Raw genomic sequence first — 27,040 nt, 5'->3', positions numbered from 1 at the left:
ACTTATCAACCTTCATACCTAACAGTCTCTCCAACACCAATTCCTGGCAAATATAAATTCCCTTAAGTTCAGGTCCTTTAGCCACTGTTACCTCAGGGAGATTGCTTGTGTCTTCTCCAGTGAACACAGATCTGAAGTACCCTTTTAATTCCTCTGCCATTTCTTTGTTCCTAGTAATATATTCCCTTGTTTCTGTCTTCAAGGGCCCAATTTTTGTCTTAACCATTTTTTTTGCCTTGCACATACTTAAAAAAGCTTTTACTATCCTCCTTAATATTCTTGGCCAGTTTACCTTCGTACCTCATTTTTCCTCTGCGTATTTCCTTCTTAGTAATCCTCTGTTGCTCTTTAAAAGCTTCCCAGTCCTCAGTTTTCCCACTTATCTTAGCTATGTTATACCTGGATTCTACAACATCCAATCAAAAATAATTTGTAGTGAACGTACTAGCTTCACCTTGTATGAACAAAGCCACCCCACCACCTTTCCCTTCGTTTCTGTCCTTTCAAATGGTCACAAACCAGTGTATGTAATTCCCAGTTAGTCTGTACACATCATCTTAACTTAGCTTTATTAAGTGTATTGAAAATATAATGAAGTCTTGACTTATCTTTCTTAAAAGTACTGCCAATTCAATAAAATTTTACAATTCATATTTTAAATATTACTTCTATATTGTGCCATTTGGAAGGTGTATAAGATATGTTGTATTGTTATTGATCAATATGATGTTCTCACAAATGGAGGTTGCTTCCATGCTTCAGTTTGATCAGTAATTTACTTTTATTTCAATTTAAAATCGACAGACAAGAGTTCAGTTGAATATCTCACATGCAGCTCTGTGCCTCCCCTCTTAATTTGAACAGCCATTCACATTTCCTACTGTTTTCTTTTAAATGCCATTGATCACTGCCATTTCAAGTCACAACTTTCATTAACTGTGCATATTTTACTCACTGTAATAAAGCAAATAATCATCTTCCAACAATATTTGTGACTGTTTTCACCCAATAGAATGCATGATGTCATACATAGTGCTTGATTAGTCAATTATAAAGAGAGAGTCATTGACATTCCATATTACCTTATGATTAATAAGACCAAGAGACAGTCTTACTGCAGCATCTTAGGGTAATATAAATCAACCACTGTGACATCATTACAGAATCATTTAGTAATTGAGAACATTATTAATAGATGAAATAATAATAGATATCAGAAGCAAATTTTTGAAATGTACCAGCAGATCTTTCAATATTGCCATTGAAAATGTGAAGAAATAGAAGAATTTGCAGGACTTATTTTTGCAATAGCAGAGAAAGCAATAACTTTACCAAATCCTGATGTATTTGTCCCTCTTAAAACATCATTGTTTTTCCAAAAGGTATGCTGACCCAGTTTACCAAAGGGACAACAGCATTAGCAAATTATTGTTTCGCTTTCAGTCCCTCAGGGATACATTAAGTAATCCATAAGAAAGCATATTAGTGATCTAGAAATTCAGAGGACCAGGCTAATGCCTTAGGACATGGGTTTGAATTCCACCATGGAAGGTGGTGGTATTTAAATTCAATTAATCAAAATAAAAATCTGGAATTGAGAGCTGGTAGTGGTAATGGTGACAATGAAACTATCATTAATTGTTGTAAAAGAAAAAACCTATATGGTTCATTAATATTCCTTGGACAAGGAAGTCTGCCATTCTCACCTGGTCTGGCCAGCTTCAGATCCACAATTCAATAACTGGCTAAATCTTAATTACTTGCAAAAACATTTAAAGAATGGGAACAAATGCCCACTAGTAATGCCCACATCCCATGAACAATAAGAACACTGGCATTTTCACAATAAGGGTTATGACCAGCATTGGTACAAGCATCTAAGAAGAGTACCGCTTGCTGCTTCATATTTTTCTACATGGCTCCCACCCCTCTACCAAACCTATTTTATATCAGGTTACCAAACCACTCACCTGAACCATGTATTCTATTTGTCCCCTTGAAATAAGAGGTAATGATGCCTGCAGGTCAGAAAATACTATTACATCATTGTGATACAACTATACTAATGCAATTTCACATGAAATGTTAGCTATGCTTCTTTAACTTTGCTCCTTTTTTTGGAATTACTTCACTCAGGAATTGAATATGGTAAAGTTAGCATCTTCAGTTTGGTGGTAAGATGCTCATAGCAAAGTTACTAAAAGAGGGAATGAGTGAAAGAAATTAAGGAAAGAGAATTTGTCAAAGTCAATGATGTGCATCAAGGGGTGGGGTCCAATCCTTGACTTCACTGAGCTCCTGATCTTTATAACAGTGTGAAATAGCGCTGGGACTTTCTGATCTCCACAGCCATAAATATGTGAATATTTACCCAGCATATTCTAAAGATTCAGGAGCTCAGAAGCTTAAAGGTCCGGATAAAACAGGAATTCCAAGGAGTAATTGACTTCCACTGGCTAATTTGCCACCCAGTCAATCAGAATGGGCATCAGAATCATCCTGTAGGAGGATGTGTGTGAAAATAGCATCAAGAAAATAAAAGGCTTCAAAAAATGGCAACATCGGATAGATTTAAAAGTGAGCATGAGTATATTTCCAACATAACCTAGAAAAAATTGAAAGTCATTTGTAAATGTGGGACACACAAAAGGTTTTTATTGAATTAAATCATGAGGGGAAGGTACTCTTGGTTCCCCATGTGATACAGATACCAGAGTCAGAAATTTTGGATCAGGTTACCCAATCAGGTGGTCTACTGATCCATATAAAGTCAGGAGTTCTGGGAGGGAATGAGCTCAAGCAGAACAGAGGGAAAGAAGCAAGGAAGTCTCATATAATAAAAGGAGACAAAAAAAGAGAAACAAAATATGATAACAGATACTGAGTACTAGAAAGATTTAAAAAGCTGAAAGAATAAATACTTCAACATTAAATAATCAGCAATGCTGATCAAAGGTTAGTATCAGCAAGCAAGAAATAGCAAAAGGAATAGTTTCTGGAAAAATGATAATAATAGTACACAGGAAATGCCAACATACAGGTTCTCCTGGAGGCCCTGGATCTCCTCTAGGCCCTGGTAACCCCTGCAGGACAAACAGAAAACATTTGATGAAAAGCAATTACATCAGTTGCCAAAGGTACGTTGATACAGCAATTCCAAGCAGTTGCAGCCTCCAGAAAGACCTAAAAGTAGCTAAAGCAAAGACTATGGCACAAAAGTTTTGGAGGTGGCTTATTCACAGTGGGACTGGTGAAGGCTATCATCATGACAAAGCTGCAATGTTGAACGTTATATTTTATAATGTTTCAATTAGTTTCACCTTTTTAAATTCTATAATCAAAATCTAATGAACAACTAATTTTTTTTTGCTACTGACTCCTCAAAGATTTGATTCTGGATGACAACTCTACAGACAAAAAAAACTAAAGTGAAAATGGCCTGTCATCTGTAATTAATCCATTTCTTTTTCTTATTATTATAGGATTTAATTATCAACAGGATAGTTAACAACAATCAAATAATGCTGTGCCACTTCTGAGTACTGTTGGAGCATACAACTTTCAAACAGCATCACCAGATAAAACTCAGGCATAATGACTACCCCAAACCCTCCCGGGTTTCTTTCATCTCCAAGATGCCAGCCATTGCAATACTGCAGCAATCTAGATCATTGACACAGCAAGATAAGGCCAGAGTGCAACATTGACAATGGTATTACCATGATAAGTGTACTTAATATACATGAAAAATATTATGTCCTTTTTTTTCAAAAGCTGAACATCTTTACTTTCATAGTTAACTTCAACAGCTTTGTGAAGAAGGAAAAGGACAAAGGGAGACTCCAGGAAACTTGAATGTAAATTTAGAAGAGTACTGATACTTTATGCACAATATCAATCTTTATCCATCTTGACTTACATTTGTTTATCCCACTCCAGTAAGAGGGGCGTTAATGGAAAAAATTAGTTATTTACTTGAAAGTGGTCACAATAAATGGATCATTAATCACTTCCCTTCCATCTTTTTCTGAAATTGATACAACTGTACGAGGCTACCTGATTATCTTAGCATTGTTTAAAACCACACAACACCAGGTTATAGTCCAACAGGCTTATTTGGAAGTACAAGCTTTCGGAGCACTGCTCCTTCATCATATTCCCCACTAGTTACCTGATGAAGGAATGGAGCTCCGAAAACTTGTACTTTCAAATAAATATGTTGAACTATAACCTGGTGTTGTGTGGTTTTTAACGTTGTCCACTCCAGTCCTCATTTTGGCATTGCTTTAGCGCTGGTTTAGCCAATCCGGAAAAATTGCTCCTGAACTTCATTTCCCTTGATTTCAGTGGCTTTCCAGGGTGATATTTTGCATTTTACACAACTGTCCAAATTCAGCACTCCCCCATTAAGAATTAGACACTGTAATTTGAAAATCCTTTTCTTCCATTGACTTTTCCTTGAATCTTCCTATGCTAATCATAGCCCACTGGAATAGAGAGGGATATGTTAATCCGCTATTGAATTTGAAATAGTGCCATTAAGCAATGAGGTTATAACGCGTTCTTCTTATAACAAAGAAAATTTACAGCCCAGGATCAGGCCCTTTGGCCTTCCAAGCCTGAGCTGATCCAAACCTACTGTCTAAACCTGTCGCCTAATTCCTAAGCATCTGTATCCCTCTGCTCCCCACCTACTCATGCATCTGTCCAGACGCATCTTAAATGAATCTACTGTACCTGCCTCTACTACCTCTGCTGGTAACACGTTCCAGACACCCACCACCCACTGCATAAAGTACTTGCCATGTGTATCACCCTTAAACGTTTCACCTCTCATCTTGAAAGCATGACTTCTTGTTATTGGATCCTTCACCCTGGGAAAAAGCTTATCGCTATCTACCCTGTCGATACCCTTCATGATTTTGAAAGCCTCAGTCAGGTTCCCCCCTCAATCTCCTTTTTTCTAATGAAAACAAACCTAACCTACTCAATCTCTTTTCATAGCTAGCACCTTCCATACCAGGCAACACCCTTGTAAACCTTCTCTGCACCCTCTCCAAAGCATCCACTTCCTTTTGGTAATGTGGCGACCAGAACTGCACATAGTATTCTAAATGTGGCCGAACCAATGTCTTGTACAATTTTACCATGACTTGCCAGCTCTTATACTCAATACCCCGTTCAATGAAGGCAAGCATACCATATGCCTTCTTGACCACACTGTCCACCTGCGCAGCAACCTTTAGGGTACAATGGACCTGCATTCCCACATCTCTCTGCCCATCAACTTTTCCCCAAGGCTCTTCCGTTCACTGTATAATTCGCTCTAGAACTAGACTTGCCGAAATGCATCACCTCACATTTGTCTGGATTGAATTCATCTGTCACTTCTCCGCCCAACTCTCCAGTGTATCTGTGTGCTCCTGTATTCTTTGAAAGTCTCTTATGCTTTCTGCTACTTCACCAATCTTCGTGTCATCTGCAAATTTGCTGATAATACCAACAGTGCCCTCTTCCAGGTCATTTATGTATATCACAAACAACAGTGGCCCCAACACTGACCCCTGTGGAACACCACTGGTCGCCTTTCTCCATTTCGAGAAACTCCCTTCAACTACTACTCTCTGTCTCCTGTTGCTCAACCAATTCTTTATCCACCTAGCTAGAACACCCTGCACACCATGTGACTTCACTTTCTCTATTAGTTTACCATGGGGAACTTATCAAACGCCTTACTAAAGTCTATGTATATGACATCAACAGCCCTTCCATCATTTATCAACTTGGTCACTTCCTCCAAGAACTCTATTAAGTTGGTAAGGCATGATCGCCCCCGCACAAAACCATGTTGCCTATGACTGATAAGCCCATTCTTTTCTAAATATAAATAGATCCTATCCCTCAGTACCTTCTCCAGCAACTTTCCCACCACTGACATCAGGCTTAACTGGTCAGTAGTTACCCAGAATATCCCTACTACCCTTCTTGTACAGGGGCACAACATGAGCAACCTTCCAGTCCTCCTGCACCTCACCTGTATTTAAGGATGACACAAAGATATCTGTCAGGGCCCCAGTAATTTCCTCTCTCGCCTCCCTCAGCAACCAGGGATAGATCCCATCTGGTCCTGGGGATTCGTCCGCCTTAATAACCTTTAGCATACCCATCACATCTTCCCTATTTAAGTCAACGTGATCCAGACTAATCAAACTTCTATCTCTAATCTCAACATTCATCATGTTCCTCTCCTCAGTGAACACTGATGCAAAGTAATCATTCAGAATTTCACCAATTCTCTCAGGTTGGACACACAGCCTTCCTTCATTAGCCTTTAGTGGACCAATCCTTTCTCTAGTTACCCGTTTGCTTCTTATATAAGAATAAAATGCTTTGGGATTCTCCTTAGTTCTGCTCGCTAAGGCTATTTCATGACTCCTTTAAGCCCACTTGATTCCTCATTTAAGACTGGTCTTAATCTTCCAATATTCCTCCAGGGCTCACTCTGTTCTTAGCTGCCTGGACCTTATGTACGCTTCCCTTTTTCTCTTGGCTCGTCGTACTATTTCTCCTGTCATCCACAGTTGAATCTTGCCTTTCCTATTCTTTGCCTTCAATGGGACATGCCTATCCTGCACTATCTTTGAAAGCCTCCCACATATCAAATGTGGACTTCCCTTCAAATAGTTGAGTCCAATCCACATTTCCGAGCTCCTGCCTAATTTTGATATAATTGGCCTTGGCCCAGTTTAATACTCTTCCCTTAGGACCACTCTCATCTTTGTCTACAAGTATTCTAAAACTTACAGAATTGTGGACACTGTTCCTGTTCCCAAAGAAATCCCCCACCGCAACTTCTACCACCTGACCTGGTTCATTCCCCAGTACCAGGTCCAATATGGCCCCTTCCCTCGTCAGACTATTGACATACTGCCTTGCCTTCTTCTGTGTTACTTAATCAGGGATAGACTCTCACTATAATGGGGTTTATACTGAAATTCAGTGTACAACAAGTTAAAGTTATTAAAAATCACTTAAGCTGAAATGGTAGTTCCCTTAGAAATTTCAGAAAGACTTACATCACTTCCAGGTTGGCCTGGAGTTCCAGGTGAGCCTCGTGGACCCTGGCAAGTACAATTTAAAAAATCAGTTTTGTCAATCAAAGAGCAGATAAATCATCTAATTCAGGCAATAATGTTGACATAGTCCCCCCCCATTTGAATTTAAATGCAACTCTGAACAACTTGCATACAACAGGAGGTTGTGATGACAAGTAACATCTTTTAAATAATCTGTTATCCATGTAATGGTAGAAACATGATGCCATGTTTTGTGGTAGTTTTGTGCTGTACATTCTTCCCCTTCTCTCCTGAAGGTTGCTTCCATTTTTTTGCACCTAGCTCAAGTATTTGTTCCTCACCTTGCTCAATGCCGATTCAGATCAGATCTCTCTAGCCAATGCCTTATTTCCTTCATTTTTACTTTTCAGTTGAAATCACTGTAAAGGATTGCAACAGCGGTTTATCGCTAGGCATTACTGATGCTGACTTACTCATAATCTCTACCGCTGAGCACAGGTTAACTAGCGAGACATCTGGCACTCAGGATTGTTTGTTATGGAATGAATGGTTTTGTTCAGAATTCCATGTACATTTTCTGTAAAGGCTTTATGCATACAGTGTGAAATTATGAGGACAGACCTTGTAGTGGGATTGGGGAGAGGAAAGTGAAGTTTACTTTGACAATCTAACTGGGAGTGAACCCAGGAAAATGAATCCCTAAAATAAACATTTTTAATGCTATTTGCTGTCAAAACTGTCTATGTCCACCACAATTCCCTTCTTATCTCTCTGATTAAGAACAAATAACAATACAGCAGAGGAACAAGCCCTTTGGCCCACCAAGCCTGTGCTGCTACATTTTGCCCTTCCATGCTAAAACTGTCTTCACTTACAGCATCTGCATCTCTCTATTCCCTTCCTATTCATGTCGTCGTCCAGATGATTCTTGAATGCTGCTTTTTTATCTGCTTCCACCACCTCCTCCAGCAATGCCCAGTGTTAAAAACTTGCCTTGCGCATCACTTTTAAACTTCCCCCTTGCACCTTGAACCTGTGTCCCCTAATAATTGAGCCCTCCGACTTGGAAAAAAAGACTTTCATCCTTTCCACTGTATCCATACCATTCACAATCTTATAAACTTCTATTAGGTTGCCCCTCAATGTCCTGCGATCCAGTGAAAACAAACCCAGTCTATCCAATCTTTCTTTATAGCTAGAAGCCCCCATACCAAGCAACATCCTGGTAAACCTCTTCTGTACCCTCTCCAAAGTATCCACATCCTTCTGGTAGTGTGTTGACCAGAACTGTACGCACTATTTCAAGTGTGGCCTAACTAAAGTTCTATAAAGCTGCAGCATAACTTGTCTATCCTTATACTCAATTCTCATCAGAAGCTGCTCTTCTCAGTAAGAAAGAAAGGCAGCAGTTGGAAACTGGTGTACAATCTTCTTCATATATGAAGATCATGCTCTGAGAATGTAATCAAGGTTGAACTGGTATTCCAACCAGAGAAATGCCATATAGCATTGAGTCATACAGCATGAAACCAAACCCTTCAGTCCAATTTGCCCATGCTGACTGGGTATCCAAACTGAACTCATCCCATTTGACTGTGTTTGGTCCATAAACCTCTCAGCTTTTCCTATTCATGTACCTGGACAAATGTCTTTTAAATGTTGTAATTGTAGCTGACTCTGCCACTTTCTCTGGCAGCTCATTCCACACATGGACTACCGTCTGTGTGAGCAAGTTACCCCTCAGGTCCCTTATGAATCTTTCCCCTCCAACTTTAAACCTATTCCCTCTAATTTTGCATTCCACCACCAGGACATCTTATTGGGAAGATTTGTACACACATTGATGAACTTTCGGGGCTAAAACAGTATGTATAAACTTGGGTTGGACTGCCTTGAGATTGGAAAGAGCTAATGCATTGAAAGTGTCTGAAATACTAAGAGGTTTCAATAGTCAGGTACATGGGACCAAATGTCCATGGCACCCATAAATCCAGAATAAAGGAGTCTAAACCTAAAGTTATAGGAAGGTCATTTAGAACTGAAACCAGAAAATACTCTCTCATGTGATGTTTAGTGGAAATATGGTACACCCTTCCTCAAAAGCCGTTTGATTAGATTAGATTTTCTACAGTATGGAACCAGCCCTTCGGCCCAGCAAGTCCACACTGACCATCCGAAGAGTAGCTGAAAATGTGTTGCTGGAAAAGTGCAGCAGGTCAGGCAGCATCCAAGGAACAGGAGAATCGACGTTTCGGGCATAAGCCCTCCTGAAGAAGGGCTTATGCCCGAAACGTCGATTCTCCTGTTCCTTGGATGCTGCCTGACCTGCTGCGCTTTTCCAGCACCACATTTTCAGCTCTGATCTCCAGTATCTGCAGCCCTCACTTTCTCTCATCCGAAGAGTAACCCACACAGACCCATTCCTGTACATTTACTACACATTGACTACTGCACTCATCACTATGGGCAATGTAGCATGGCCAATTCACCTGACCTGCACGTCTTTGGATTATGGGAGGAAACCAAAGCACCCGTAGGAAACCCACACATGACAGGTTAATTGAATTTTAGATTTTTAACATTGAGAAAGATCAGTTAGCAAGAAAATTCATTGCTCCTTCTTGTTTTGCACTATTTTGCTCTCAACTCTTATTCTTAAAATGATCTGAATGTTTCTGATCCCAGTTGTCATACCGGATGGCCTCTATCTCCTGGCTGTCCGGCAGCACCCTAGACAAGAAAAAAATAAACACAATATTATCATTTTTATTCAAAGAAAGTAATAGACATTTCCAATTTCTGCTTGAGTAGATTCTCATGACATGAGGAATAAGGAAGTGTTAGGGAAGGAGCACAGGAACAGGAGTAGGCCTTTTTTTTTAAGATTACATTAGAGTGTGGAAACAGGCCCTTCGGCCCAACAAGTCCACACCGACCCGCCGAAGCGCAACCCACCCATACCCCTATATTTACCCCTTACCTAACACTACGGGCAATTTAGCATGGCCAATTCACCTGACCTGCACATCTTTGGACTGTGGGAGGAAACCAGAGCACCCGGAGGAAACCCACGCAGACACGGGGAGAATGTGCAAACTCCACACAGTCAATCGCCTGAGGCGGGAATTGAACCCAGATCTCTGGTGCTGTGAGGCAACAGTGCTAACCACTGTGCCACCATGCCACCCGTTTTTAGCCCATTGAATCTGCTCTAACATTAGTGAGGATCATGGCTGATCAAACAATTTCAATGTCTTTTATCAACATTATTCCCATAACCATTTATATCATTAATAATAAAATACTTATCAATTTCTGCTTGGAATTCAGTCAAACACTGAGCTTCCACAGCTCTTTGGGGCAGAGAATCTCAAGGATTCACCACCCTCTGAGTTACCAAAAAACCCTACTCTCTGTCCTAAGTGGCAAATCCCTTTTTAAAATTTTGTCTCTCAGTTATAGACTCTCCAATCAGGGGAAATATCTTTCCTGCATCTTACACTCTGCATCCCCTTTATGTATTTTGTAGGCTTGAGTTGGATCACCTCTTCTTTGAAATTCTAGAGAATACAGGCCCCAGTTTGTTCAATCTCTCTTCACAGGACCAATGCATCATCCTGGGTACAAGTCTGGTGAACATTTGCTGTTCTCCCTTTGTGGCAATAATATCTTTCCTGAGATCAGGAAACCAAAACTGCACACAATACTCCAGGTGCAGTCGAACCAAGCTCCTGTATGATTGAAGCAAGATTCCACTGCCTCTGTAATCAAATTATCTGTCACTAAAGGTGAACATTCCATTAGTCTTCCTAATAACTTATTGCACCTGCATGTTAGCTTTCAATGACTTATTGTCAAGGACACTCAAGTTCTGTTATATATCTCCACTTTTCAATCTCTCACCATTTAAGAAATTATTCGCATATCTGTATCTACTACCAAAGCAGATAACTTCTATTTTTCTCTGTTCTATTCCATTGCCATGTTTTGCCAAATAATTAAATCCTCCTGATTTTTTGCATCATCTTCATAACCCATATTTCTTTGTATCATCTGCATAACCAGATGCATTACTGTTCATCCCATCTAAATTATAGAGATATATTACGAACAGCTGGGACCCTTGCAGTTCCTCACTCATCACAGTCTGCTAAACTTTACTTCTATTGTCTTTTTTACTGTTTGTTAACCAATCCTTGATTTGTGCAAGTAGATTACCTTCTGTACCATCTGCTTTAGGTTTGCTAACCAATCGTTTTAAGAACCTTCTGAAAATTGAAATACACTTCACCCACTGACTCCCATGATCAATTTTGTTGGAAATATGCCCAAGAAAACTTTGTCAAAGATGATTTTCTATTTGCAAATCAAAGCTGACCGCACACAGTCAACTAATTTTCTTTTAAGTGTCCATTTATCACATCCTTTAAGATAGATTCTAATATATGCTGAGTCTTACTGTTTTGTTTCTTTCTTAAATAATGGAGTAACATTTTATTCCAATGTGCAGGAATCATTACATAATTTTTTGACTTTTGGAAGCTAACTATCAGTACATTGGCAATCTCTAAACCAACTCATTTAATACTCAGGTCCAACAGGGTTTGGACTGTGTAAAAATGAAATGTATGTTGCCACTGTAAAAGAATTGAAAACTTAAGTGTACAAATTTAAGATAACTGGAAACTTAAGGAAAAGTTCTTTCACGCAGTAAAAGTTGGGGACCGGGGTACATTGCCTGAGAGTGGAAGGCAATTTCAATTCAGGCATTTAGGTGGTAAGTAAATCTTTATTTGAAAATATAGACAGAAAAAAAAAGTGTGCTGTGGTTTTGCACCCAGTAGGAATGGAGTTGAGGCAGCTCAAATCATTTTAATTTTCTCAGACATGCTTGTGCAGTATAGGAACAAGGTTATGGAGATATAGCACTTCACATAAAGGATTTATTACTTTACAAATTCAGGAATAATGACCCTTTGGTCCAACACATCTGTACTGACCAGGTTTCTCAAACTAAACTACTCCCATTTGCCTGTGTTTGTCCCATATCCCTCCAAACCTTTCCTGTTCATGTACCTGCTCAAATGTCTTTCAAATATTGCAACTGTACTTGCATCTATCAATTCTTCTGGCATGTCATACCATACACGCACCACCCTCTGAGTGAAAAGGTTGCCCCTCAGTTCCCATTTAAATCTTTCCCCTATCAGCTTAAAACTACACAATTCTGTTTTCAAGGGTAATTTAGAGATTATTTTCGGACAATGTATTGAATTAAATTACCGCTGGTCCTGGGTTCCCTTCACCTGGAAGGCCTCTGTCTCCTGATAACCCTGGTAAACCAGGTTCTCCTGGGTCACCCTGCAAGAAGTAAAAGAAACAGATGCTTCAGAATAAACAATCCATATCAAGACATGGGATTGAATAACTCACTGACCCTTTTCATTTTTATTTTTTTTCATTGTTGATAATTGATCCGGTGAGATATCAGAATGAATCCATCCCTGTCTCAACAAATGTTTTCTGATAAACTTCTGCAGTAGACATTACCCACTGCTATAAGGATTGGAAAATCTAACTGATTTTACCTTCTCTTTCTACTTGATGTTTCTATGGAAAGGGGAGGATGAAATAGGCTATAAATATATGTTAGTCACTGATCAACTGTACAAGCATCTTTATTGAGAATGTTTGGAATTTGAATCCTGCTAAAAACGTGGTTTACTTAAGATAACAAGCACTGCTACAATTAAGGGAATCAAATAAGCAAATGAGGGAGAAATGTACAGAAGGCTATGGATCTGAAAGAAAAGTGTGAGAAGAGTACAAAAACGTCAATAGACCATATGAACTCACTTCTCAATTACCAAGGTTTTCTTGAATGAAAGAAAGAGGAATTTTACTACCTACTGCTGTTGAGAGAAATAGTAATGTGACATCAAACACAGGCATGACCTACACATCAAGATGCCACCCTGGCCAGGTAGGCAGTGTTCAGGCTTCAGGCGGCCGCTTCCTCTGTTCTTTCCTTACCCTTTTGTTTTCATTTTCTTTCTTTGTGTCTTTTTCTTTTTGGCGGTGGCGGTGGGGATGGTGTTGATATCACAGAGGACAGCAGCCAGAGTAGGACTTTTGGCGAGTCTGGCAGCAGTGCTAAATACCCTGGTTGTGGTGGGCCAGGCGTGAGCACTCCTGGTTGTGGGCCAGAAGTGAGCACGCCTGGTTGTGGTAGGCCTGGAGTGAGCTCTCCTGGTTGTGGTAGACCCACAATGGAGAATCCTGGCTGTGGTAGGCCTAGAGCAGACACTCTGGCTTGTGGCGGCCTGGAGCGGGCACTCCGGGTTGTGGCGGGCCTGGAGCGGGCACTCCGGGTTGTGGCGGGCCTGGAGCGGGCACTCCGGGTTGTGGCGGGCCCACAGCAAGGTTTCCAGGCTGTTGGTGAAGCATCAGGGGCTCCTGATTATGGGGTGATTGTGGGTACAGCTTGGGACCTGGCACTGCCAGCCTTTGTCAGGGTGGGCCCAACGACAAAGATGACACCTGAAGAGTGGTGACTGAAGTTGGTGAGTGTTATTGGTCAGCCAGCTCATATCTCTGGATTCATGGTGGAGGTGACAGAGTGAAGATGGGTCCTCTTTCAGCTTTGTCTTCTTATTCTTTTAATTCTTGAAGCATAAGGATTGTAGCGACAGTTGAAGCTTTTCACTGTATTTTACCATGTTGATCGTGTAGAGTAAAAGTGACAATATATAAATCAACATCATCATCAATAAGTTTGGAAAGGTGAGCATCTGATACACACAATTTAAATGTCTTTAAAGTTCTTGAGATGTTAGACTTTAAATCTGAGACCAGAGTTTAGATTAGATTCCCTACAATATGGAAGCAGATCATTTGGCCCAACAAGTTCACACCGGCCCTCTTAACAGTAACCTACCCAGATGTATTCCCCTAACCTATATTGACCCCTGATGAATGCACCTAACACTATGGGCAATTTAGCATGACCAATTCACCTGGCCTGCACATCTTTGGATTGTGGGAGGAAACCGAAGCACCCGGAGGAAATCCACGTAGACATGGGGAGAATGTGCAAACTCCACGCAGACAGTCGCCTGAGGTGGGAATCAAACCCAGGTCCCCGGTGCTGTGAGGCAGCAGTGTGAACGACTGAGCCACTGTGCCGCCCCAAATTGTTTAATTGTTGTCTGGTATCATCAGCAGTGGTGGAGTATTTTGATATTTCTGTGTTCCACAGTTTGCCTTTTTTTGATGGAGCACTGTCTCTTCAGAGAATGAGAAGGAACAGAGAGAGAGAGAGTTGGAGAAGTATTTCAGTCCTTACAATTTCCAATTAATGTTCTTTCACTGTGCCTCTGCTCAAGATCAGCTGTTGAAGTATAGCTCAGTGTGTTGGGGTTCAGTCTGGTCATTTCTGCTGGTACTGTTTAATTCATGTGACCCTTCCTGAGCCACATCAAGGCTCACGGGTTTCAATGCCCTCTGTACAGCTTCCACATATCTCTAGGATCTTGACCTTGCTTCTACTTTAATTTAAATGACTCTAACCTCAGCCTTATGAGTTATACTGAACACAATACTGTTGTGGTCAGGTGACCCATGACCACTGGGATCTTTACAGAAATGTTGATATTTTTCAAGAGTTAGGATAAAATCTTGAAATGTGGAAGCCAAGTTTAAATCTACCCAGACTCGGCAATTTGCAAACTGCAGAGCTGGATCAGACAGTACTCATGCAGTCAGGCCTTAAACAATTAATTCCCCATTGGAACTAGACAGACCTGGAACTGTCTGGTCAGATGCTAACAGCGACATTGTTTAGAACATGGCACCCAGCTCAGTGGAATGCCAAAGGCATGGAGTGTCAAGGGCAAACTGAAGATTCAAAACTATGTTTTGTGACCTCTAGATATGGAAAGTAGTCAACTCATTGGATCTTCCTGCCCTCTGATGCTAGTACTCAAAAGAGGCCACAGAATCTTCAAGAAATGGGGGAAGAGAAGGATAAAAGCAACAACGTGGAGCTCCAGCTCTCTGATTTAGCACCTTATTCAAAGTCTCAAGAGAGCACTTTTGCCTGGCAGCTGAGCTGCACAGCATCTCCAGCTCCTTGTATTTTGTGGTGAGCATCATCAAGTTGACCAGACCCAGAATATCACCTCTGTGACATGACCCAAGGACCAGGACCTGCCCGAGACAACATGGGAAGCCCTAATCAGTGACTGCAGATCCTGAATCATCAGTCACCCTTTCAAGACTAAGGAACAGCCTGTCCCAGTCTTGGTAAATGGGTGTCATCAGTCCTTTCAGACAAACAGTGCAAATACAGTATTGAGGATCTGTGGATAGGGGGTAGCAAATCCTTGGAAACATCTGTCAGAAGTAGATAGCTCATGTAGATTTGAGACTGTTTACATATTGAGTTAAGACTTTATAGAAAATCCCATGGAAGAGAGTGATAGAATTTGACAGAGTCTGATAAATATTGTCTTTCCTTGTTAAAGTATTCAATAAAGTTGTGTTGGTCCTTCTGATTTTTATCCCCTTTGTCTACCTCACCGTGTAATGCGCCTACTTTAAACAGGATTAGTGCAAACTGGATAAGGTTTGTCAGGATACATTTATTCACCTTTCACTTTATAATATCCTTATAACTATCCTGGACAACACTCATGCTTGAACAGACGCTGTCCACCTTGAATGTGCCAGACATTGGTTTTGCAGCTTGAGTTTATGGGCAAACAGCAAAAGCCAGCCAAGTTCCTTCATATGCTTGACTTCCCACACTGGAAGCACGCGGGACAGTTTCCCACCTACCTCCCATAACGATTCCTCCTTTTAATGGTTGGAGACAGTTTCATTTCTCTAGCTTACCATTTCTCATCAGCTTGTCTCAGGGTAAGTTACTTTTCCCAGATGCATCTCTGGTCTGCAACAGCTCCAGCTTTCCTAGGCTTCTGTGTTAGTTCATAGCTGTCAGCTAGAATTATGCTCTGGGTTCTACATACATCCAGTTTGGATAAGAGATTAATTCCTCACAAACATGTTTTTATAAATGGCCTTGATTTTAAGAGTCAGCATGCACTGGTCTAAGTTAGTTGCTTAATCAAATTCCATATATGCCCAACCATTTTCACCTGCTTCATCAATGACATTCCTTCCATCAGTTGAGAAGTGGGGATGCGAGCTGATGATCAATGCTTAGCACCATTTGGGACTATGCAGATACTGAAGCTGTACATGTCCAAAAGCAATAAAACCAGGACAATAACCAAGGCTTGTGCTGAAAATTGGCAAGTAACATTCATGCCACACAAATGCCAGAAAATGACCAGCTCAAGTAAGAGAATTTCTACTCACCAACCCTTGCTATTGAATGATATTACTGTCACTGAATCCCCTACTATCCATATCCCAGTTGACAACTTAAATGAACTTCCCATATAAGGTTAGAGGCTTGGAATACTGCCCCCAAAAAAGCACAAAATTGGCTTGAAGGTCAGATACAGAGGGTGGTGACAGAGAATTGTTTTTTGGACTACAGGCCTGTGGATTTCTTCCTCTCACTGTGTAATGAGCCTAAGTTAAATAGGGTTAGTGCAAACTGCTCAAGGTTAGTCAGGATGCAATTCTCATTCTTACATCTTTCTCTTTATCCCTTCCTGTCTTACTCTGAGGTACAACAATGTCATAATGTTAAAACTCATTGGCCCATATTCACCAATATCATAACAAGGAATACATATCAATGCAATGGCAAAGTGATGACATAAGCAAAGGCACATTGTATACATTGTACGAACATCATCATATAAGATGATATAGTCAGTGATAAATAATGAATGAATTAATATGTCATAAGGAGACTGTAACCTTAGAACTAGCATTCAGCCAAGGGCATGGCATAGCATAGTATTAAATACTTTGTATAAATATGGGCATTGATATATAAGGATATAAAACATGGTTGTCCAGTTGTGAGCTGAAGACACTGAAGAAGGGCTGGCTGAGACAATTCCTGGTGCAGCCTGGAAGAGATTTTCAAAGTCCTAAACTGAAAGAGATGCCTTTTTTGTATTAATACACAATATAGGGCCTGCTTGTCTTCTGCTTGCTTCAAATAACCCCAATAGTAAGTGACACAGATTCTTTATTTAATTTGATTATATACGATATTCATTTTTATATAGGATTGCTTAAGGGCTTTTTTGGTCCATTTTCATCCTGCTATCTGCACAATTCAGGACTCCAGGACTCCACTCACTGCCTGGACCTTCATTCTAGTTGCCACTTTAGGCAAAGGCATTCTACCGAGTGTGCCTTGACTCTAGGTTCAGGGTTGCTTCCTTGGGCTTAGGCTTATATCCTGGATCTGCTTTGCCATATTTCCCTTGCTAAACTTCAGGATTCCATCCAAGCTGCAGTTCTCAAGCAAACTTTGCACATTGGTTAACTCAAAACTCAATGGCCACCTTTTTGGTTTTGAAATGTGTCAGGACCTATTTAGTCTGTTTTTATCCAATTGTATATGACCACCATGGTGACATTCAAACTAACAATTAATTTAAATGGCCACAAAAATGCTAAATAAGGCATCATGAATATTAAATAGAGAGAAATACAAGTTGTGGACGCACATCAAGACCAAACATGGACAAGATATGTACATGTACATCAAAATGATCATTAATACCATGTAAGGGCATAACATTTTTATATTTGTAACATTTTTAATATTTGTATGAATCATAATGGCTGTCATGTACTTGTATGCATCATAATGGGTGCCTAGGGGAAGTTATAACCTATATAAGACGACAACATTTCTGAAGTGGTAGCAGTAGTTGGAGAAAAGTCAAAGTACCACAATGGCAAGAAGCCGTTCTCGGAGAAGCTATGGACAAAGCAGAAGGCGTAGCGGAAGACGACGTAGAAGGAGGAGGAGGCGTGCACGCCGATCAAGAAGAAGTCGTTAATCTCCTTCAGCCATTGCAAAATGGAAAGTAAGCCACATTTTGTCCAACGGAGTATTAAAGTCAACTACTGCATGAAACATCTTGCTATCTCTTTAAGCCAAGCAGAGACTGACTGTGCCCTGCAAGTTTTGAAGACTTCATTATCTTCTGTTCTGATTTGTTGACAATGAATAAAGGCATCAGCAATGATGCTAGAAAAAGCTTGTGTCTTGAATTTTAATCTTTTGGGCTATAATAATAGTACTAATGAAACTCACCTTTGGTCCTTGTGGCCCCACTGAGCCGGGTATACCAGGTTGACCCTGTAATAATAATCACAAATGAGGGTCTATTACACAACTCTTCCAACCTCAACATTTTCAATCTTATTCAGTAGTTTAGTAAAACTTACCGGTTTCCCAGTTTTGCCTTCTCCAGATAATCCAGGGATTCCAGGTGGTCCTGAAATTCCTGGTGATCCTGGTTCACCATCAGCACCAGACATTCCCTGTGACATGGAGGCATGAGGAATAATGTTAACCAAGCCATGCTTATAAATGGGGATCGGTTAGCAGAGAGCATTGTATGAATGTCACACTGGTCTTACTTACCTTCTCACCTTGAGGACCATCCTTGCCTGGAGAGCCAGCAACTCCTGGAACTCCCTATAATGAAATTCAATTTAAATTATCAATGCCTTAACTGCTTTTTTTCTACCTGACTCCATATTTCCTTTATCTCATATACTTACCACATTTCCTGGCACGCCATGTGGCCCTGGTGGCCCTGGTCTTCCAGGAATACCCTATTAAGAAGGAAAGTTGATGACATTGAAACAGTGATAATTGGCTGACCACTTTTGCAATGTACTATTCACACTGGTGCTGAGTTTCTCTGGTTACTTACCATTTCACCTTTTACTCCAGAGATTCCAGACCGCCCTTGATCACCCTGCTGACCCTGAGAATGGAAGAAATACAAAAGTCTTTTCAAGTTTTATGCATCACATTTGACTGTATTTCTCAAGGAGAGTTCCTAGTTGTGAGATAGGAACTTGTATAAAGATCAACTAGGTTTGGGCATCACCCTTTCCCTGTGCATAACACCAATGTTAAGGAGGCCCAAACACAATTTGTGCTTATCCCCAACTCAAGACACTCACCATTATCTACTTGCACACATCCCATGAACACAGCAACATCAAATGATTGTTACCTTTGGACCTGGAGGTCCTTGTGTTCCAGTTGTTCCTGGTGTTCCATGGGAACCCTAAAAAAAATATTTCACTGGTTATAGACATAATAAACACAGTGCCTGATTGAAATAAATCTATAACTTCACTGGACACAAACATCTGCAGGATGGCTTCCAGAGACATGGTGTCTGATATATTTAAAAGCCATTATTATTGATATTAAAAATGTTCTTAAATAAGTTATCTATTTAAAAATAAATACAATATTCTTGATTATGGGTCAAGTTCTGAAAAGTGAGACATGCTGATAGGTCAGTTTCAAGACATTTGTAACATTTTTATGAATCACAATGTGTGTCATGTACTTGAATGCATCATAATGGGTGCCTACAAGTTACCCTGGAGACAATATTCTAGATTATGGGCCAAGTTCTGAAAAGTGAGACTTATGCTGATAAGTCAGTTTAATGCAATTTGTAACATTTTTATGAATCACAATGGGTGTCATATAAGGTTGGATAATGACGATCAATAAAGTACTTTTGGAATGTAGTCACTATTGTAAAGTTGCAAACCAGATTGTTCATGACAAGCTTCCTGACTAAGGATATTCTATGAGATGGTGAATTGGGGATTTGTTTAATGCACTGGATTGTGAGCTTTGATTTTTGTGTTGACGTATTATAAACTCACAACCATTGACTCAGGTGAGAGTACTGACAACTGGAGCTCCAGATGATATTTTCTTAATGTCACAGGACTTGTGTTTCTCCTCTTTGTACAATGCTTTGAACAGTGACACAGTCCCCTTGACAGTGTTTTAAATAAAGGCATTTAGTACAGAGGGCTTATACTTACAGGTTCTCCTGGTTCTCCTGGGCTCCCCTTCTCCCCTTTCTCACCATCCAAACCCTAAAGACAATATAAAGAAAGGATTGTCAATCGTTCCTCTCAACATTCTATTTGTGCAATTACATTTACCATTTGTACGTGCCTTAAAGATTTTCACGGGGAAATTCCTTGATTTCCTAAGATACCTTGAAGAGAAGTCTTATAGAAACTGGTATTTTCTGTACTCTTTTAGGATTTCTCATGTCCTCTACTAAAACTACTCTAAAAAAATCAGCATGTAGCCTCAGTGGGAGGAGGTCTTGCCCTGAAAAGCAAGACCTTCTCCTGGGAATTTAGAACAGGAAGGATTTGGGGACCCTCAGGATAGGGACAAGGTGGAATGTGGGGGTGAGGGGGTATGTTTTTGACACCAAGGGGGGAAGAAAGGGAGAAGTGATATTTTGAGATGCCCAGGCATGCCCACATTGATGTGCCTTGTACCCACCTCCCCCACAGGTGAACACCACCTCCAAAAGGTACAATTAGAAAACTATCAATGCTTATTGTATACCTACCGGTATCCCAGGCACAGGAAAACCTTCAGTTGACTGAAAAGAAAGGGAAAACAAATTATAACCAATGGGATGCTTGTATCTGCCTTTCATGGAAGGGACTAAATTGCCAAATTAACCTTTCCTGGCAAAACTTTCTTGGTCTTATAATACAGCTCTCAAGTATTGTGTTCCTTCAGTTATCATTCATACGTCATTGCCATGTACTTTTCCCAAATATATGCCAGGATATGGTTCTGTATGCACAAACGTATAAACGTATGATTTAGGGGAAGGAGTAGGCCATTATCCTCCTTGAACCTTTGCTGCCATTCCATAAGTGTGTGGTTGGTCTGTTTATCCCATACTACTGTCTATTGTTAACTGGCTCTCAACTCTTGTGTCAAGAATCCATCCACCGCTGTCTCAAAAACATTCAAAGATTTTGCTTCTACTGCCTCTTGAGGAAGAGTTCCAAAAACTCACCACCCTCTGTGGGGCAAAAAAAGTCACCTAAAAAGGGTTGTCTTAAAAGGTACCCCTTGTTATCTTTAAATAATAGTAACTTCTACACATCATATGATCTCTGACAAAAGTTACATTCATCTGTAACTATTTTTATAGTTAAAGATGATATCTCTTTGTCTCTATTACTCTGGACTCAAATTCTGCTATTTCTCGAGATCTTTGACTTACTTTCTTCATTACATAAACTTATTCAATTTTTTTTATATGGATAATATCTTCATTGGTACAGATCCATTTATCCTAAATTGGATTCCTTCACGGAAGCTATAAAAATGTTCCTCTGGGTTTTTCCCTAGGCCCAACCACCTTCGCCTACTTCATTTATTACTTTCTGTCTATTACATAGTCAGAATTAGGGATGTCTATTAAAGATTGGGCAATGTTCAAAGCCGTTCACTGCTTCTCTGATACTGAAGAATTTTGGGTCCACTTGTAGCAGGGAATGGTAATTTCTAACAAAAGAGAGCCTAGCCATCTGCCCTTGAACTTCAATGAGCTTCTGGGTCCATTTGCAGGGCCACACAAATGCCAGGTATTTGCCACAAATGCCACAAATACCAACACTAAACTAGCCATCATCCTGCGAGCCACCTTGATCAGAAACTCAATTGAACTGGCTGTAGTGTTACCGTGCCTACTAGAGCAGCTCAGAACCCAGTGTACTCTGGCAAGTAATTCACTGTCTGATTTCCAAAGCATGTTGACACCTTGCCATCTTGCAGTTTCTTGCCTTTTTCATGTGAAGAAAGATAAATTCTCTTCAAAGTTCCTCCACCAATGTCCCTTGAGGTTCTAGATCTTCTACAATCATAATCAAATATTGGTTTGGTTGTTGGCCATGGCTCATAACCTCAAACAGAAGATCCTTACCTCATCATGGGATGACTCACAAAAAACAGTGTAATGTTCACTGGTTCAATTGTTCAGTGTTTGTTTAAGTTTGTCTGGTAACTGACCTACACTCAGTTAAGCCTGATGATATGACTCAGATAACAATAACCAAGCTGTCAGCTTTCTTACCAGAAAGAAGTTTCCACACTTTACTAAATTTCCTAAATTAACATTTTAAAGTACTGTAAAGAAGTTATGTTGTACACACAGAATCTTGTTCTGAGATATGACATGTACAATAAACTGAAGTGTACAACAGGTAGGGCCAGTCTCAAATGTTTCAAATGACCTTGCTGCCCTATCCTGCAATGAAGTGAAACATTTACTCAGACAGATACAGAATTTTATTTTATTATTTTATCTTACTCACCGTCCCTGGTAGGCCTGGAGAACCGGGTGGTCCGATAGATCCCTAAAGCACAAAATAATGGAACCGATTGTAAATGCAGAAAGATCCAATACATTTCAAAACTCAAATCAATGAAATGTTGCTTACCTTGTCACCTTTCTCACCCTTTTCTGATTTTGGACCAACCAAACCTTGTCTCCCTGGTTCTCCCTGTCAAAGCACAGTGTGATGTATCAGCATTTGAAACCTTCCAAAAAGGTAACTACATTCAACTGTGACTGCACTTCTCGTATCATAATGCCTGTCTCTTCATCTCCTACTCCCTTGAAATGAATAAATTAAATTTGTAATGGGCGAAGGGATGGGGGAAGTTAGCTACAAGATTAGGATGGAGAAGCCTGGTTTGTTCTCTTCAAATACAGGAGGCTGAGAACCAATTTGAAAGATGTGTACAAGATTACACAAAATAGATAAGAAAAATACTGTTCCCATTATCTGATGGCATGAGGGATAAGGGATGACATTTGGGCATGTGATACAGGGCCAATGTGAGGTAGGACTGTTTGACACAGCTAATGGTGGTGACTTGCTAAGAGAAATTGAGGAAGCAGAAATGATCCATTATTTCAGAAGGAAATTGACATGGTTCTGCAGCTAAATAAACTTTCAGAGCTAAATGGATAGAGCAGGGAACATTTGGATTTGTCTACAGGGAAAACAATGTTTTCAGGGTAAAGTTGCTGTTAACTCTCTGGGGCTGGAACAGATCAGGCATCGATTTTCAGGAAGCATAACCAACAGTCTGCAGATAATATACCAAAACCTGTCACAAAGAGGTTTGCTCTAAATTCAGGCTTGGGCCTCCTTTCAAAGCTTCAATAGAATTTCCAGAGCTTCTCGCATCATTAGCTGTATCTAACGCAATCCAAGTGGATCATGTTCATCTATACTGTTTGCCTGGCTGGTATTCACCCACAGCTAATGCTTTGGTGGGGGTTAGACAACAACGTTGGGAAAATCAGAACTGAAAGCAATTCTTGGGAGTACTAGGATCCAGGAGGAAAACCTGCCAACATTTGTAAACTCTGGAGAATGCTGAGCCTGCTTTGCTCAGGGTGCTTAGTTTAAGAGGGGATCCTAAAACAGTTGATACACCCCTCATTCACTTACTGGAATAGTTTATGCACCATGCAAGGTGCTAGGAAAGCATTGGCATTGTTGAGTCGTGAAGTGAAAGAAGTGGTGATATCGAGTGTTCAGTGGCAGAGAGTGAAAATCAGTGCGAGTGATTTCACAGAGGCCAAAGGAAGAAGTCATTATGGTGGAGATGATCAGACTTGTACTATGCACACTGGCAGTGAAGGAAATAGAGTTGATGGTAAGGTTTTGTCTTTTGTCAGAATAACAGATTCTGAAATTGGATTTCAGCACATGCTATACATTAACATCTTGTGGAGTCCTGTCACAAAAGGACTGAGCCACAAAGCCACATACCTGCTCTCCTTTCATTCCCTTCGGACCTGGTAGTCCCGGATGTCCAGGAAGACCAGTTTCTCCCTGAAAAAAAGAATTTATTCAAATTGTGTATATGAAAAAAAATCACTACATGATCATTCAAAGTGATTTCAAATATAAACCATGTCAAACAGGAAATGAAAGAAACCTGAAAGTAAAACAATTCTGGCGCTCTGTGTAATTATTTTCATTCATTAAATATTCAAAACTGGGGGGGCCTCTGGCTCAAATGATTACTTTGTTTTTATCATTCACTGACAGGATCTGGGTGTTACTGGCTGGGCCATCATTTAATAGCCATCCCCAATTGTTAAGAGTCAACCACATTAATGTGGGTCTGGATTCACATGTAAGTCAGACCAGGTAAGGATGGCAGTTTCCTTCCTTGAAACAGATAGGTTTTTCTAACAATTGACAATGGTATCATGGCTATTATTAGGCTTTGAATTTCAAATTTTTAAAATTATTTTCAAATTCCACCATCTGCTGAGTCAGGATTTAAATCTGGGTCCCCAGAACATTATCAATATCTCTTGATTAATAGTCTAGCGACAATATCACTTGCCATCACTCCCCTATGAACAGAAGTTGGTGGTGAACTTCACCTCTACCTTGCATTTGACTGCAGTCATGCTATTTGATATCTATCAGGCTTTTACATGTGGTTCTGTATTAGCATCTAAAGATGACTGGACCCATGTAAGTATGAGGACAGAGTCACAATTTGCCACTCTATCCTATCCTACTGGATTCAACCATGCTATCCACATGGTTGAATCATTATAGGTATTAATTGCTTCCCAGGTATATAAATGATATGTGCTTTAAAGAAGTCTACAGAAGTGAATTTATGCTGACAGTTCCTAAACTTTCTGGCATTCACCCTGCTTCTGTGGTAATTTAGCAATTCCCTGTGTCGTCTTCCGAGATAGCTATCAAGGTACAAACTGGAGCAGCAAAGTATATTTAATCCTCATCCAAGTGCCTGATCTCTAACAGAATCCTGCCATGACAAAGCACCAGATCAGCTGCTCATTACTTAGTAGAGATTGAACCTGGGAGCTTTGTTTTCAAGATTACTCTACAGATAGCATGCAATTCTGTGGGAGGCTCAGTAATGCTTTGGAACCATCACTGTTAGAAACTTTGGCTGAAATAAGGAGGAAATAGGTTTTCATAGCACACAAAGTGTGAATGAACTCATTCATGGTTGGGAATAGAGTTGAATGTCTTTTCCTTACCTTTGGTCCACTGGGCCCCGTCGTACCTGGTATCCCGCTTTCTCCCTGTTCCACCAAAAAAAAACACAATGTTCAGCATGCATCAGCAATTTCCCTGTCACAACGCAAAGGAACTGTTTCATACATTCAAATTAAATCTTAAGCACGTGTAATGTTTTCGCTCTTACCATTTCACCAGGCTTTCCAGGGATGCCATCTAGCCCACGATCTCCAGCTTCTCCCTGTGTTAGCCAAAGATGAAAACAGAGTAATTATGGGATATAATCTGCAGGGATCATTGAAAGCGATTGTTTCAATCCACTGCTTTTCATGTGATCAATATCACTTTAGCATTAAATCTTGACTGCATGTCTGCACATCCAAATCAAAACTGCACCTTAATATTAACATACAAGTCACAGCCACAATGGCATGTTCACAGATTATAAGGTTTATATAGTACAATACAATTCAGCACAGGAACAGGTCCTTCAGCCCACAAAGCCTGCGCTGATTCCTAATCCTTATTTAGACCAGCTACTTATTGCCCATTTGTTTGTGGAGTAAAAACAGGTCATTGCTGTAAAAATCAAATGAGGTAGTTTTTCCGGACTTGACACTTTCTCTCTAGGGTTTCTGTTAATCTCCAAAGCTGGGAGATCCATAAATCTAGCAATTGATCATTTATATCGAAGCAGTGTGCTAAGTAAAAGCTCCTCAAGGTACTTTCAGAATGAAGATAAAAATGACCATGAAGAACTATGACAGGAGAGATTAAGAAGACTGAACAAAAAATTGGGCTGAAATAAGTTTTAAAAGTGAACAGGCAAGTTGAATAGAGACATGCAATAATTTCAAGTGAGTTTAGGGCAGCTGAATGTTTACCATCAATGCTGAGGTAAAAAATAACAAAGACTGAACTCACATAATCTCAAATCATAGAGAAAAGAATGTGATATAAACTGACAGGGGTGTGAGGATGTGTCTGGATTTGAAGAGATTAATGGAACATTTTTAATTTATTATATTAGGTGACAATGATACATTATAAATAAGTGAGAATGGGAAAAGAAATGTATATATATATATATATATAGACACACACACACACACACACACACACACACACACACAGACACAGAAATATTGTTAGAAGATTTTGGATTTTAAACTAGTTGCATGTGGGCACTGGTCTAAAAATTAAGTAATTCAGTATTTCTAGTATCTCGATTTTAAATTAGAATGTGCTTCCTGGAGTGTATTTGTTAAGATTATGAGTGTTTATGACAGAACAGAGAAAGCATTTAAAATTATTCATTTATTTTTGGTTTTAGAAATATCAGGGATTGATTCTATTTTTGAAAAAAAAAGAGATTGGGAAGTTGTTAGGCAGTTCAAAGGGGACCTGACTAATGTCTGATGCAAGCATAGTTTCTCCTAGAGAAAGGAGATTGTCCAGAGGAATTTAGGAAATAAGTTACCTCTGTTAAAAAAAAAGAGTGCAGCTTGTGGAAGTTCCAGACCAGGAGTGTTTGGTTGGAACTCTGCCGATCATTAAAAGACTGAGAAAACCTAAGCTTTCAGTTGTACGACAACTCAAAGAAAAGACTGCACAGCTCAGGATCGGAGCTAAGACTGAGCAGTCAAGTCTAACCGACTAATTTGATTGAGAAGGGAAAGTTCTTCATGGTGTTGAGGAATAGATGGGATTTTGGTTTTGTAGTGTTTGGAACCAGGTAGACCTCACTGACTCTGAAAAATGTGTTGCTGGAAAAGCGCAGCAGGTCAGGCAGCATCCAAGGAGCAGGAGAATCGACGTTTCGGGCATAAGCTCCTTGAATGCTGCCTGACCTGCTGCGCTTTTCCAGCAACATATTTTTCAGCTCTGATCTCCAGCATCTGCAGTCT

General features: G+C 40.1%; 1 protein-coding gene across 4 annotated transcripts in view; it reads right to left on the bottom strand.

The window, feature by feature from the left end:
• The window catches only part of col22a1 (collagen, type XXII, alpha 1), a 302,096-nt gene that overhangs the window by 47,958 nt on the left and 227,098 nt on the right, over positions 1-27,040 (bottom strand). For 3 of the 4 annotated variants that reach the window (XM_043687854.1, XM_043687856.1, XM_043687857.1), the window contains 18 exons: positions 25,321-25,374; positions 25,154-25,198; positions 23,892-23,954; positions 22,545-22,607; positions 22,419-22,460; positions 20,654-20,686; positions 20,106-20,159; positions 19,268-19,321; positions 18,959-19,012; positions 18,804-18,857; positions 18,664-18,717; positions 18,465-18,560; positions 18,331-18,375; positions 12,360-12,437; positions 9,771-9,806; positions 7,077-7,121; positions 3,039-3,083; positions 1,971-2,018 (listed from right to left, as the gene is read on the bottom strand). In XM_043687854.1, coding sequence (XP_043543789.1) covers positions 1,971-2,018; positions 3,039-3,083; positions 7,077-7,121; positions 9,771-9,806; positions 12,360-12,437; positions 18,331-18,375; positions 18,465-18,560; positions 18,664-18,717; positions 18,804-18,857; positions 18,959-19,012; positions 19,268-19,321; positions 20,106-20,159; positions 20,654-20,686; positions 22,419-22,460; positions 22,545-22,607; positions 23,892-23,954; positions 25,154-25,198; positions 25,321-25,374 — 963 coding nt within the window. The remainder of the gene's footprint in view (positions 1-1,970; positions 2,019-3,038; positions 3,084-7,076; positions 7,122-9,770; positions 9,807-12,359; positions 12,438-18,330; positions 18,376-18,464; positions 18,561-18,663; positions 18,718-18,803; positions 18,858-18,958; positions 19,013-19,267; positions 19,322-20,105; positions 20,160-20,653; positions 20,687-22,418; positions 22,461-22,544; positions 22,608-23,891; positions 23,955-25,153; positions 25,199-25,320; positions 25,375-27,040) is intronic. The other variant, XM_043687855.1, reaches the window with a different exon arrangement.

The sequence above is a fragment of the Chiloscyllium plagiosum genome, chromosome 4, assembly GCF_004010195.1.
Source record: "Chiloscyllium plagiosum isolate BGI_BamShark_2017 chromosome 4, ASM401019v2, whole genome shotgun sequence".
In the NCBI taxonomy this organism is placed as follows: Eukaryota; Metazoa; Chordata; class Chondrichthyes; order Orectolobiformes; family Hemiscylliidae; genus Chiloscyllium; species Chiloscyllium plagiosum.
This window is presented reverse-complemented; position numbering and strand designations above follow the sequence as displayed.